Consider the following 14,372-nt stretch of genomic DNA (forward strand, 5'->3'; position numbering starts at 1 on the left):
TTTTTTTTTTGTAAAGAGAAAAGACCTATTCACTGCTTTGCTATAATTGAATTTTCAGTTCCTGATAATGGGGAAGTGAAGATATTTTAGAAAACAGGAGGGAAAAGAAAAGTGAAGGAAGACATCAAAAATCCATAGATGTTTAGGAAAAATGAGTATTGCAAAATTTCCACAAAAATTATAAGATATGGTCCTGAAGAATCCTCTAAAAGCAGCTATAGAGTATTAAAACCCTGGAATTATCCACCGGTAACTGTGGATTACAAAATTTTACTGATGTAGAAATGAATATATAACTGAGCAATATAGTGAAAATTAGCATCAAAATCAGCATTCATTATCTAATTCCTTTCCCTTCTATAAAAACTCACACAAGCACATCATGTAAGGACAGGAATTCTAAGTTAGGGCAATAAAAAGTTACTGTTTTCTTTAAATGTCAGTAGAAAGAAAAGAAAAATGGATTGTCCTGAATCTTTATGAAACAGTTCTTCTACTGATCCATGTCTGTTCAAGACAATTTATGGCACTCTCTAAAACATATCCTCTTTGGTCTGTTTTCTGAACATATTTATTTATCTGTTTTGTTATTCCAATAATTGGAGGACATTGGTTTTTGATATGTTGACTGCAGATCTGAGGGAGTGTAGACTGGTCAGTATTTCTCACTTCTTCCCTTACATGTTTTGTATATTCTGTCGAAGGGGAAGCGGGGGCAAGGGTGGAGGGGTACACGGCCTAGGGAAAAGGATAGTACCAGAAATTACTTTCAAATTCACATTAGTACTTGGAGTAGATATGTAGGGTGATAATATCCTTCAATTAGGATACTGAAGGACAAAAAACTTGTTGGGATCTAAATTAGCATCCTACATGTTGCTGGGCTAAGTAATGCTCCTGCACGCAAAGTTCAAGAAAAATAGATTAATGAACACGCATAAAGGTTAAGGGATAGAATGCTCTTGCCACAGGAATACCAATGAACAAACCACAGTATTTCTGTGGCCACTGTCTTGTACTTAGTCCTTCCCTCCAGAAATGAGAAACCAGTGAGCACAGATGAGGAAAGAGGCAGGCAGTAATCAAGCCCAGATCTATGGAGTACTCTCTAGAGTCACCATTCTGCACCTCCCTCAAAAATCAATGTAAAGCAGAGGTGAAATGTAGCCTGATCAATCAATTCCATTGATGATTATCCAGGCACATTCTTTTTGAGAATTTCTAAGCAATTGTAAGGTTTATCTAGTTACATGTGCAACTTATAACACCCAGATCCATAGGGAAGCCTGTTTTTTAATTAAGAACAAAGATCAGGCATGAGGATTTAATTGTTCAGTAGCATCTCAGTCTTCAAACCTCCAGCTATTACCTCTCTTTATTACTGCAACTTTTGGTTTTCCAGGCTCTCACTCTCCCAACAGTCTCCATTCAAGCCTCTCCCAAATACTGGCCACACAGCTTCAGCTCTTGTTAAATCATGGCTTTCACACTAAACTCCAGTTCTCCAACAACTCTGGGGTGTCAGAATTTTTCTATTAATACAATGTTGTCAATACCCAAACATTTTAAATATTGTAAGTTTGATAAACATTTTCCAAATCCAAGGTGGGATGTCAGTGAAAACCCTCCACAAGTTCTCAAGGCAAGCCTGCATCTCCAGGGACGACTCCTGAATCTCCCCAGAGCCAAGGGCCTCTGTGAAACCCAAAATCTAGGACATACCTGACATCCAACGGTTAGTATCTCTGAGCTGGGATTGTGAACTTCCAATTCATAAGACATTTGAAAAAAAGATCTGTTTAGGTATGGCACATCCCTTCCACCTGTGTCCTTCCCATGCTTGTGAGAGCACAAGTGTTGATATTGATTTATTGGGTCACAACTGGGAGCTATACAGTTGAAATTATAAACTGCAGCTTCTTAAATGGTATCTCAGCCTCAGATTTTGCATGTCTCCATTAGGCAAAACAAAAGGGTTATTTGCCTTAGGATTTGAACACAGGCTTATTCTTCCAGCTTGGTATTATTCTACTGTGCAGCACTTCTTATGCTTTGGTCAGGAAGCTTTACTCAGATTATGATACACATTTCAGGGAAAGAACATCTTTTCCAGAGAGAAGAGAATATTAGATTATTTTTAGGGTTTTTGCTTTGACAAATCAAACCTTTTCAATTCACAGTTATCTGATGTGCAGCTTGTTTCCTCTCTTTTCAACTGCAGTCAAATAGGTATTTCTTCTCCAGGGTCTGAAACCTACTTCTGGGAATTCACAATGCTATATGGTATTCTGTTAAAACAGATCTGAATCACAACACTTTGGATCTCAGGGCACTTCCTTTCTCAGGTTCTTTCTCCCTGCATCCTCTCCTCTCCTCCCCTCTCCCTCTCCCTCTCCAAGCAGCTATTATCTCCCATTTGCCTGAGCAGCTGTTTGGTTTGGATGCATTTGCCCCAATTTTTGCACCCCTTGTCTCATCCCAGCTGTAGTTTGGATGAAAAAAACTGCTTTGGTATGCAATGTAATAAGTTCTTGTGGTTTCTGGATATTGCAAATAGCTTATTTTTTGTCTGCATTCCTGCTAAGAAGGGTATTGGGTGAACAGGATAAGCTAAGTACTTGCACTGCAACAACAGGCTAACAGTTATGTAAAATACTTTCATGTGCAATGTCCTCTGATCCTCTGCTAGTTCAGAGGAGTATTATGGCCAGATTCAGCACACAGGCTCTTGCAAACTCATTTTCATAAACTAGGGCACTGCTAAGCATAGAGAAGACCAAGACCAAGGTTGCTTTGTTTCTTCATCCTCAGCATTTACCTTTTCTTTCTCCTTAATCTCCTGTCTTCAGCATCTACAGTTTAAGCCCATGGGATAAGCAAAAGACTTCTTTACTAAAGTGCTTCAACAAATACTGGTACAAATCACCTTCCAGAGGCTACTGCAGAGTGACAAGGCCTGGTGGCCAGATCAGTAGGAGTTGCTTTAGCGTATTATTCTAAAACAGGATTAGTTAAGTAACTATGGCCCAATTCAAACACTGAGCCCAATTCAGTTTTCTAAGCTTCCCACTTCTGTATAACAGCTAAATGCCACCGATTAGGATTTCAATTGAACAATTTGTGAAAGGCTTTTGACTCAGTTCTGGAATAATTCATGGGACTCAACAGAAAATTAATACAATAACCAACTAATTGTAACTCCCATGGGCAGCAGTGGTACATGCAAATGATCAATCAGGTCCTGGAAACCAGCCTTGCTGCTACCCACAGAAGCAGACACCTATTCTACTGAACAAAGACAATTTACAGTCACAAGTAACAACATCTTCATACCAGTAAATTATTAAATGTAAAAAAAAAAAAAGAAAAAGAATTTTTTAATCCAAATATAAAAATCCAGATGCATTCATCTAAATAAAAAACCTATTTTTCATTAGGATTGCCAGATTATTTTAATTTGGATTAAAATTCATGTCTGATTTTTATTAATATACATCTGTTAGAGAGCTATCTATTCAAATAGGGAGTCCAGTTTTCCATAGTATATGCTGGAAGGATAAACATTGATGTGTGCTAAACATCAGTAAAAAAGCACTAAAACCAGACTGAAATATTTTTGAAGAATACCAAAATATCCCATATAGTCTTTTATCCACTGTCTAATTTTGTAATTCTTGCAGTGATTTTTACCTTTTAGAAGTGCTTTACATTTATGACTCAAAATTTGTATCCCTTTTTAAAGAAGAAGAATCCTGATTATTTTATCTTCAAATACCTATAAAATTGCTATGCAAATTATTATATTTTTATTGAAATACTGTCTGTTAAATAACAGTGCTCAATTCAAAATAACTTGAAAATTCAGGAAGGTCATTTTGTATTTTCAATAGCAATCCTTGCAACAGTAAGCAGACTCTGAATGTCTTATTCAGAAATATTTTGTGCACTCTTCACTGCAATTCGAATTGTCTAGGCAAAAGAAACTCAGTAGACTTATTATGATGTCTTTATATTTCTGATATCTGAACATTTTTTATTCTAGTGCATTCAGTCCAATGTTACAATTAATTTTTTCCTACTCACCCCCAAAGTAAGAGCCATCTGTCAACTTCAGCTCCTTGCTGGATTTGGTGATGACACCAGCAACACCATGCTGAATGAAATACATCTTTTTACCCACAGCCCCTTCTCGGATAATATAATCTCCAGGCTGGAACACTTCAAATCGCAGTTTGCTTAGCATAGCAGTCACAAAATTTGGGTCTGCATTAGCAAAAAGAGGCATTGTAGCAACCAGCTTCCGACAGTTGAAGTTGACAATCTCCTAAATGGGAAGGAAACATAATAATAATAATGGTTATCAAATACATATATTATGATGGGCATTGAGAAAAGACTTTCTGCTTTGTTCACAAATAAGTTATTTATGCTCTTATTGTACTTTTCTGTGTTTCTTTCTGTGTCTAATTTTTTTAATCTTTTCATTACATTTTCATGTTTCTACTTAAGTGATTAAAACAAGAGTGCAATACTGATTTGTATTACTGAGGTCAAAGGTTGTCTTCTTCAGGTGATTTTCATGTTATTTATTATTTCCCTTGGCTTTTAAGGGAAAAAAGATGACAGAAAAATAAAAATAAAATAGGAATTACACTGGCTGACAACAAGATTAGTTGCTGCAGTAACTGTATTAAGTGATAAAAGTTATGCAAGCAGAAAGTTTAGCACTGTGTTTTCAAATATTACACCAGTAATCTTTCTGATGGAACAACTGCAGTGGTAATATAAATGCACATTATAGTTAGCTGCAGGGCTAGCTGAAATCAACAGGAAAATTTCCTTTCCAGAATTTAATTCATCTTTTAAACACTGAGGCATACATTCCTGCTCTTCAAAGAAATGCATACACAGTAGACCCTTATATGCAGAAAGCAGTACTATTTTCCTAAGACTGCTACAGACCTTAAGGGTGTCTCCTGGGGGAGAGGAGTATGGAGAATGTCTGGTCATTACTGAAAGGAGATGAGAGATGTATGAGAGGAGGATAGAGAATGTCTGAAGAGAAATGTATGAGAGGAGGATGGAGAACGTCTGATCTGGCAGGAGATGAGAGATATATGAGAGGAGGATAGAGAATGTCTGAAGAGAAATGTATGAGAGGAGGATGGAGAACGTCTGATCTGGCAGGAGATGAGAGAACAGCTGGGTATTGTGAAGGAAAGTAAGAAAGATAAACATGGTTATCTAGTAGTCAAAAGGTGTCTGCATGCTTGTAGTGATATATAGCTATGTAACTGCATGAATGGTTTCTGCCCTGAGCCTGGTGGTACATACAGCTGGAATTCGTATCCAGGCTCAGAGATATAAATATGAGCTTCTCTGTACAATAAAGTGTCTCTGGTTGCACCACAACCTGAGTCTGTGCCTTCATACACCACATCTCCCACCAAGAATATTTATATTTACAGAGCCAACTATGAGCACATCTATATGAAAGCATTAGTACCAAAAAGCTGTAAATGTCCTACTTGCTTTAAATTAAAAAATGAACGACTGAAAGCATTTCATGAATTTCAAATTGTTTCAAGCTAATTCTTGCAGACCTTACTTTGTCTTAGGAAAATGAACATGTTCAGTTATTCATATTTAACAGTGTACTGAACAACTGGGACTAATCAGTATTACACATGAAGAGGGGCTTAGGCAGGCAATGTGCTGAGTTAGCAACCCAAACATGACAGGAAAAGGATATATGATCATCTGTGTATAAATGCACAGAGAAGAAATAAAAGAAAAATACAACCAGCAGTCACCTAACTGCTTTGGAGAGCTAAATATTATTTCAGTGTCAGAGGAGCATCCCTAGTATTTCTGACACCAAGACAACCCTTCATGACTGATGTAAAGGAGATATCCCACCTACCAGTGCTCTTACCTCCTTGACTAAGGTTCCTTGCACTCCTGCTGGATGTTGCTCTTTCAGCCTTCCATGCATCTGCTGCCTCATACTTACTTATCTCATATATCACATGCAGCCTGCTCTCTGGGCAGCAAGTTGAGATATGCTTGTCCACAGTTCAGACAAATTCCTTCTTTCTCCTCCCACTCCCACCGTCTGATATCCTACTTGCAGACATGATGGGAAAGTTCAGCTAATTCCACAGTATAAGCATCAAAGCTGTAATGGGTTCTTCAAATCAGTCCCCTTGCATGTGGGAAGGAGGTGGGAATCTCCCCTTGAAGGGAAGCCATTGGCTACTGAGGCAATTAAGAGGCATGGGCAATGATCTAAGCATGAAGAAACAACCGCCTTTCCCAGAGAAATTGCACCCTTTCAAAATAAATCCAGTGGAACTTGGAAAAATAATGTGAAGCAAAATGTCTCACCAGGCACCTGGGAAGCAGAAAGCTGTTATCTCTAGCAACGTCTTATTTTCCATTAAAAAAAAAAAAAGAAAAGCCAGAGCAAAATTGCTTTCTTGTGCTACTCCTAAGATAGACTTATGATATCTTCTGAGAATCCCACAAGAAAGTGTCATATAATGGCAAGGTGAAAACAGAAGTGTCTGTAAGCAGAAATGAACATTGAGCCTTAACAAAGAGCAATACAGTGGTTCTCTTTAACCTTGGTCTCAATAGCATCATCTCTATACTTAGATAAGTATAATATCTTTTTTCCTATGAATGAACTAAGGAGATACAAAACCATATAATTTTATATAATTATATCTTAATGCAGATTTAATTTCAGAATTATTGGGTTAAAGATGGAGTGAATGAAGAGATGCTACATGTTTGAAGTCAAACACTAAACTCCAATTGAATTCAGCGGGGATATGATTCCATCAAGAACATTTTACCTGATAATTATTTATAAGTGATGGAAATAGAACAACACTACCATTCCATCACTTTTCACTGTACTGCCTCACTCTCCCTCACCCTCTCTGATTGCCATACTTCTTTGTTTTATGAGTGTTTTAGCATGCCTGAAACACTGCACCATGTATGGACTCCATGGCTAAACATAAATGGGCTGGATTAAGACAGGAGGAGACTGATCTGAGATCAAGAACAGACTTTTTCATGGTTGCATGAAACTTGAAATGTACAGGAATACATGGCAGGAATGGAAACCAGAAAAGATGGAAGGAAAAGAGCACAGAGATTTGTAATGACTGGGAGATTTCTACTTTCAGAAAGGAGAAGCAATCTAGCTATGACTCCCACCCAGTGCAGACAAAGGCATGGGTGCTACTGGTGCAATACTATGGGACAACACTATCTCCTCACACGACATCAGAATTAGAGCTTAAAAGCCCCCACAAACTAGTCTTCCTTGTAAAAACACATGGAAAATTTGATGCAAGATGTGGTGCTGTTTGCCTGAATCCAAAAATTATCTCAAGCAACAGCACTGCAAGATGTGAACTACCAGAGGAGTGTCACTGGCATTAAGGATCAGTGAATCCTGCTGAGTCATTAAGTCAAGAGGAGTAATCCCAGGCTACCCTGGTACATTCTGTATGAGAGAATAAATATTTAAAAAAGAGATTACATCTGACCACCTTTCTAAAGGATGAGGAAAAGCCTTTTTTCCTTCTTGTCTAAATAGGTAACAAGGAACTTAATTTCTCAGTAAAGCTTCAGCCACCCTGCTTCCCTTCCAAGGGAAAGTTATTCTCTTCTCTCACTGCTTGCAGTATGGTGGCATCAAGCAAGGAGTCCCAGACTACATTCTCAGCTCCATATGAGACTTTGTTACTGCAGTCTCGGCTGATGCTAGAAAGGTGGGAACAACTGTTACGTGTCTTGCCTTGCTCAGGGACTTTTTAGTAGACTTGCTGCTTGTTTTCTGTTTCTGAGAGTTAAATAATTGTCTGGTGTGTCCAGGAGGCAGAGAAAGAAGATTACTAAAGAAAGCAAAAATTGACTAGAAATTATATAGACAATGATGGGGAAGCACAGAAAAGGCTGGGAGAGTGAAAAGTTCAGCTCCAGTCATGATCAGGAAGAAAGAGAAAAATAGACCTAGGTAGAGTATTAAGAAAGAGAGTGGGAGGAAAATCAAAAGAAAATACACAAAGGAACTAGAAGAAAGGGAAAAAAGGAGGCAGGAAGGTTGACTTTCAAAAACAAATTGAGAAATTTAAATTCCTGAAAAAGTGAGAGCATGGGAGCACAGTACCTGGAGAAAAGGTGTCTGGAGTGAAAGCTGAGAAGTGGGGCAGATGAAGAAAAAACAAGGAAATTGGGGAAAAAAAAAAAAAGTGATCAGTAACGTATCTTAATAGCTTCATAGGTGAACATGATATAGATAGAGAATTCAGGCCTGCATGACTCCACTGCACCTAGCCAGCCCAGCCCAAGCAGAAAGGGATTCATCTCGTCAGCAGATCATCTTGGAGCCAGCTGACACTGGCTCTGTCAGACATGGGGGGAAGCTTCTGGCATCTTCTCACAGAAGCCACCCTTGTAGCCCCCCTGCTACCAAAACCACGTAAACCTAATACATATGGTATTTTCAGCCGTTATATCCTAGTAATGCACTCAATTTGTTGATTAGTTTATTAGTTTTCTGTGAAAGTTTATGCTAAAGTACAAACCTTCCTTATTTAATATGTTAGAAGGTGGAAAATTACTAAGGGAGAAATAAATGTTCTTTGTTTTTCTTTAAAGTATTTTTATTTAAATAAGAGATTATTCAGAGCAATAAAATACATTTCCCTGAGTCTTAATCATAAGCAGCACTGCAATTTCATATTATCTTAGGGAGAAAGAAACATTAAATATTATGAATGTGCTTCATGTTGTTTTATGTAACTCAGAAAGTACTAGGAGAAATAGTTCTGTATTTTAAAACAAAAGTAACAAAAGAACAAACTGACAAATTAAAAGTTTACATTTTGTGCAAAGAAAAATCTTCCACTCATATTTTCTTTGAGTTAATTCTTTGGAGCCAGACTGGAACCAGATTATGCTGCCTAATATGATAACTTAATTAGAAGAAATAGTGATTTTGTGTCACCTCTAAACCAAGAAAATACCAAGCCTGTCCTGGTTTCAGCTGGGATGGAGTTAATTTTATTCTTAGTAGCTAGTACAGTGCTGTGTTTTGGCTATGATGTGAGAACAATGCTGATAACAGCACTGATGTTTTTAGTTGTTGCTGGGTAATGTTTATACTGAAGTCAAGGACTTTTCAGTTCCTTGGGCCTTGCCAGCCAGAGGGCTGGAGGGGCACAACAGACTGGGAAGGGACACAGACAGGTCAGCTGACCTGAACCAGCCAAAGAGGTATTCCATACCATGGGACGTCATGCTTGGTATATAAACTTGGAGAGTTAGCTGGGGGGGATCGTTGCTCAGGGACTGGCTGGGCATCGGTCAGCTGGTGGTGAGCAGTTGTACTGTGCATCACTTGGTTTTTTTCCCTTTTCCCTTTTCCTTTGGATTTTACCCTTTTCCCCCCACCTTTCCATTCTAATTGCTATTATTCTTGTTATTGTTATTATTACTGTTATTCTTATCTCTTTATTCTGTTTAAATTATTAAATTGTTCTTATCTCGACCCTCGAGTTTTACATTCCTTTCTGATTCTCCTCCCCACCCCTCTGGGAAGGGGGGGAAGGGGGGGGGAGTGAGCAAGTGGCTGCATGGTGTTTGGTTGCTGGCAGTGTTTGGTTGCTGGCTGGGGTTAAATCATGACAAGCCTTAGGAAAGGATTAGGAGTGTATTATATAGCTAAAGTAGTTAAAGGGCACGAGTGATTCAGACCTACATGGAACAAGTGTTGATCTAATTCAAGTGTTGGTCTCTGTTGCACAAGAACTAAGTCAGAGGTGCAACAGTCAATATAAGATTGGTTAGGTAATTACACTGGCTCCTATTCCTTTATATTGTACCAATTTTATCACTCATCTTGGCCTTCCTGGCTATTTTTTCAAACTGATATTAAATCATTATGTATTATAATTCTGCATGGGTTCAGTATTTCTGGATGACTGTTCTGATGCATCTCAAGATGTCACATTTATAGAGGCAGCAAGGCTGTCCTAGCTGTGACCAGGGCATGACAGTGATTCACTGTGTTAGTTCTATGATGGCATCTATAAGAGTTTTTAGGACCTTTTTCCCAGGAGAAGATTTTTAGATAAAGGTGGTGCTTTTAGTTTAACTAGAAAAAGCTTTTACTAGAAAAAAGCAGACAAAGTTATTGAGAGGTTTGATTACTTTTTCCCACTAAACCAATTGAGCTAATAAAAGGTACTACTTCCATCTACAAATTGCGTACTTTGGTGTAGGCCACCGAAGCCTGTTTATGGCTACATCAAACAACTGCTTAATTTCATTAGGTGACTTCTACATACTATTGTAAAAATCTTGTGCATAACTTTAACAATGCAATTTTTTTTCTGAGTGTCTCTCCTTTACACCCTGCTTTCAAAAGATGAAAAAATAAATCAGTCTTAATTTCCTGACTATTGAAAGAAGAAATCACCTCATTAAGAAAGATATTTTTTCTCTTAGAAACAACTTACAAAAAGAAAATTACTGAGCAGGTGATTAAGAGTGAACTACAGGAAAAAGCATGATATTTAGGGATTTGGGGTTATATGAGCAGCTTAAATATATTTAAACTGGGTTTTAAGGAGTCATATTCTGTATGTGTCCATGATATCCTGTAATTTTCTAACCCATTTGTCAATTATAGTCAACTTTGGCAGAAAGGAAGCATCTTACAGATATTAAGTTCTCACAGGTTTTATGACAGCAGGCAATCTGGAGGACTAGGACTATAACTTCACTGAATGAATGACTACATCATTAGCTCACAACTTGTTTAATGCCAGAAAATCTACATGCAATAATGGGATGCAATATTCTTTATTTCTGGTGCACCTGAAATTGTTCAAATTGCTTTGACACATCGTGTTTAATCATCTATACAGAGTATATCACTTAAAAAAAAACATTTTTCTCAGAGGCTTTCATATAAATAATAATGACTACATTTTTCTCTTTCAATAGGATTTCCATTTTTCAATAACATTGATCACTTTTAACACAGAGATCCTGCTTAAATTTTACTTACAAATAGGGTAACTTGTGGATAACATCATTTATGCCTAGAGCTACAATGGGAAACACAATTCTCTTTTCATTAGAACTTTGATATTTTGCCATTCTGTTAACATAGCTGGATATTGCGGGTGTGTAGGCTTTAGAAAACCTTGCTCTCTAGCCCCTGTGGCTATACATCTGACTTAAAGACAAAGCACAAAAACTGAAAAACCTCTGATCTCTAGGGCAAAGACAGTCCATATGATCTTAGTTGCCTTGAAAACCAATGGACAGCCTGTGTATTTACACTTTCAAAGCCCTCAGGTCCCCAAGACCTCCAGCACATCTGCAGAGAGGTTACCCAGATGCAGAAAATATTCCAGCCAGCTGTGAGATGAGACAGGCAAAAGGAGGTAGGCAAAAGGAAGAGAGGAATAAAAATGCTTTCCAGCCAAATATTGAATGAAATCCTCTCTTGGATTCTGCCAAGACTGAGTGGAAGCAGGTTCTTCTTTTTTTTTTCTTCTTTTTTTCCCCATCTTATTTTGTTCACTTCATTTTAAGACAAGTCAGTCTTAAAGAGTGCATATGCTAGCTAATATTGCTGTCTCCTAAGAGAAAGCAATTTTTTTTATGCATTTGCAAGCAGAAGGGATATAGATTTGACCAATTATGTTTTCTTGTCTTTGTTGATTAAATGTTGGCCTTCTGCATACTTTTCTATTATTCCCTAGTTGGTTAGAATTTTCTATTCAACTCCTTATATGCATTTTTTAGGCTTCAGAATTATTACTGCATTACATTTAAATGCAGACAGGATAATCCTTTTAAGAATATATGGTTCAACCAAACTTCCAATGATGTCTGATGAAGGATATCCATCTTTTCCCAGCTTGTTAATTTCTTTAATTGAGCTTAAGGGAGAGCAGTTTTGTGCCTTTCATGCTTCTCTTCTCTGGATCTTCCATTATATTTAGAAGATTTAACAAGAGCAAAAGAAAGAAGACAGAAAACAGACACTAACTACCCTTTCATTCACCCGACTGTCCATACATGCCTAAACTGGGCTATTTTTTTAAGGGAATTTAGCTTTAATCTTTAATGTTCTGAAATGTTCTATATTTCTTAATTTTGGTTTCCAGCTGGAAAAGGGATGAGAAGCATCAAAATGAGCATAGAGATACAGGCAATGTTTGTGAGATAGCCAGTCTAATTTCAAAAACCCTGAAGTCCTGATTACTCAGATAAGTACTTAAAGTTTGGGCCAGATGACCAACCTCTATTTCTTGTAGGTTTTCCTTCTGAACTGTACTGCCGAAGAAATTTCCTGAATGCTCATAGAAAACCCACACAGTTTATTACAGAAGGTAATATGGAATTAGTGCTATACTGTTCCCTTTTATTAATTAAATAAACTTCAATTTGAAAATTAATTTAACAAACACTATTTCAGTTTTCTGTCCCCAAATATTCAAATATCTTTATTCCTATTTGTGTGTGTGATACTCACTAATACTAGCATATTCTAGAGGGTAGACTTAGATTAGATATTAGGAAGAAATTCTTTACTGTGAGGGTGGTGAGACACTGGAACAGGTTGCCCAGAGAAGTTCTGGATGCCCCATCCCTGGAAGTGTTCAAGGCCAGGTTGGATGGGGCTTTGAGCAATCTGGTCTAGTGGAAGGTGTCCCTGCCCATGGCAGGGGGGTTAGAACTAGATGGTCTTTAAGGTCCCTTCCAACCTAAACCATTCTATGATTCTATTTACTAAATACTATCTTGGGCAGGGGGCACTTAAGGCTAAAGTCTTGGTTTAGGGAGGGATTTTAAATATTGAATTTGTCCTATTATGCCAACGAGATTACAGATCTAAACACATATATTGTCAAATTGTGGCAGAAAGGTGAATCCTAAGAGATGTGAAGTTTACAAAATCCTATTGGTATCTCTATCAGAAACTTGTATTAGTACATGGAAGGGTGGCATGAATTAGTCATGTTTGTTGTACAAATGAATGAAGCACAACCCATGTTTTTCTAAAACAGTGATTACAGAACAGAAGAAAGTTGGTTTTACTAATAATTACAAAACTTTGTCTAATCTGCTTGCTCACAGGTTAATATCTACTGTAGTATTGCTTTTCCACTGTATTTGGAGCTTCCAGTCACCTCCTCTATCTGGTAATCTGATGATTCTGGAAACTATATTAATTCTTGTGCATTTGTACTGAAACTCCAGTGATACCACTTGCTAACACCAATCAATCTGTGGTTGACCTAGTATGTGATCTGTGTGGCAGCTACTATATTTTTCTACTATATCCTTAAAAAAAAAAAAATCTCAAATGCTACTTATTGCTTTTCTGAATGAAGACTACTTCTTATATACACCAAAGTCAGTGAGATTTTACCTGATTGCCAGAAAAAAATGGTTTTGTTTTAGAATAGTGCAGGAAAGAGTGCTGCTGTTCTCAGAACAGTGCTTGATTCACATGATGGCAAGGAAGAGTAGTTGTGTCTGAGTGAAAGCAAGTCACAAAGAAAAAGAGCAAGAGAGTGGAGTTTCACAAAGGCAGCCTGAGTTACTGTGACTTATTAGGTAAAATATAACGATTTGGGTGCTTTGTTGTGTAAAATATGCCAGTCAATGCAGAAAAGCATGTGATGCCTGAACAATACAGTTTGTCTCACTGAAAAAAAGGAAGGCTATGACTTGTAGATGAAGGCAAGGAGGAAAAAAAACTGTTTGAAGCTAGCAGGGTGCTAAAAGAAAGTATGAAGCAAAGTACTAAGTGGCAGAGAAAAATCAACATGCCTTAGGAGAAATAGAAAGCTGTGACTTGGATATAAATTTTTGTGTTGACTTATTTCTGATTTGCACTTGTTTGATCAAAAGCAGAACTTGAAGCTAGGAATGCTTCAATGGAGAGTTTATTATGAGCTCTGCAACAGGCAAGATATTCCTTCTGCCATCTTATCCCTCCCTCTTTGTCCCCTCCTCCTTTCTCCAGTCCCCTGTGTACTGCAACCCAAATGGCCAAAACAACTGAGTCAGCAAGGAGGTAGTTCTCAAGAGAATGTGCTTTATCTACACTCTATGTATAGGGTTTAGCTGAAACAATAACAACAACAACCAGGAAAACAGTTATTTAAAAAACAGTGGTGTTTTGTTCACTGAGTTATTTTAAAGCTCTCGAAGAGTTCTGGATCAGAAATACTGTCATCTTGTTAATTGCTAGGTTAACACTTCTTATTATGAATTAAAAGCCCGTTGGTTCAAAGCCTCTCTCTCTAAAATTATTAAATGAC

General features: G+C 37.5%; 1 protein-coding gene across 1 annotated transcript in view; it reads right to left on the bottom strand.

Annotated features, from left to right (window-relative positions):
- LOC130141878 (potassium/sodium hyperpolarization-activated cyclic nucleotide-gated channel 1-like) overlaps positions 1 to 14,372 on the bottom strand; it is a 194,435-nt gene that overhangs the window by 26,061 nt on the left and 154,002 nt on the right. Inside the window, exon 6 of the mRNA XM_056323145.1 lies at positions 4,084 to 4,324. Within this exon, the coding sequence (XP_056179120.1) occupies positions 4,084 to 4,324 (241 nt within the window). The remainder of the gene's footprint in view (positions 1 to 4,083; positions 4,325 to 14,372) is intronic.

Source organism: Falco biarmicus, chromosome W (genome assembly GCF_023638135.1).
Source record: "Falco biarmicus isolate bFalBia1 chromosome W, bFalBia1.pri, whole genome shotgun sequence".
NCBI classification, from domain to species: Eukaryota; Metazoa; Chordata; class Aves; order Falconiformes; family Falconidae; genus Falco; species Falco biarmicus.